General features: G+C 42.4%; 1 protein-coding gene across 1 annotated transcript in view; it reads right to left on the bottom strand.

The window, feature by feature from the left end:
• The window catches only part of Tctn2 (tectonic family member 2), a 32,184-nt gene that overhangs the window by 26,515 nt on the left and 4,572 nt on the right, over positions 1-1,097 (bottom strand). Inside the window, exon 5 of the mRNA XM_029477800.1 lies at positions 530-630. Within this exon, the coding sequence (XP_029333660.1) occupies positions 530-630 (101 nt within the window). The remainder of the gene's footprint in view (positions 1-529; positions 631-1,097) is intronic.

Raw genomic sequence — 1,097 nt, 5'->3', positions numbered from 1 at the left:
AGCACTTGGGAGGCAGAGGCAGGTGGATTTCTGAGTTTGAGGCCAGCCTGGTCTACAGAGTGAGTTCCAGGACAGCCAGGGCTATACAGAGAAACCTTGTCTCAAAACAACAACAACAACAACACACACACAAATGAATGTAGTTAAAATTTTAAAATAAGATTAAAAATCATCCTCAAACTATAGCTCTCCCTAAGGTGATTTTATCCAAAGACATACTGTTCTCTTTTCTCCACAAACTACACAGACAACACCAGAAGAGAAAATACTCAATTTAAACACAATATGCAGCTCTGAGATAGAGACAGGAGGACCAAGAGTTCAAAACCATTCTCCACCACATGGAGTGTTCCAGGCCAACTTGGACTACATGAGATCCTATCTCAAAAAACCAAACCAAACCAAACCAACCAAACAAAACTGACTTGCAAAATACAATCTAATCTCTGTTGTCGCCTATCTAATGGGGGTGACTGCTGGGGTTTCCCATACGTTCTCAGATAACCTGGTAAACAGAAAAAAAACTTACCTGGTCACAGCAGCATCGAATGTCACAGGCCTTGGCTGTTAAGTCACACGGGCAGGGACCCAGGGGCTGATAGACTTGGTTAGGAATGACAGTCATGTTCTCTGAAAAGTACACATGTCACAAAAAGTTCAGCTACAAAACAATTCCACAAGGCATGAACACGTGTTTGACACTTGAAAAAAAGGGCTGAATCATGATTTGTGCGTGTGTGAACCACACTGAATCCTGCACTTATGAACAAGCCAGCTGTTGTGTGTCATTCTTGTTACTTTTTTAGAGACATGGTCTTATGTAGCTCAGGCTATCCTCAAACTTACTATGTAGCCATGAACAATCTTAAAAATTTTGATCCTCCTGCCTCTACCTCCCAGTGCTGGAATCACAGACAAGCACCACCTTGCTCAGTTTCCTGCATTGCTGGGAACTGAACTCATGGCGTCCTGCATATTAGTCAGGCACTCCACCACACAAGCTGCACCCATGGTCCCTCCTTTTCTTTTTTTTTTTTTTTTTTTTGTTTTTCAGGGTTTTTCGTACAGATTCATAGGTGGGAGAAAAACCCATGCCA

Source organism: Mus caroli, chromosome 5 (genome assembly GCF_900094665.2).
Source record: "Mus caroli chromosome 5, CAROLI_EIJ_v1.1, whole genome shotgun sequence".
Lineage (NCBI taxonomy): Eukaryota > Metazoa > Chordata > Mammalia > Rodentia > Muridae > Mus > Mus caroli.
This window is presented reverse-complemented; position numbering and strand designations above follow the sequence as displayed.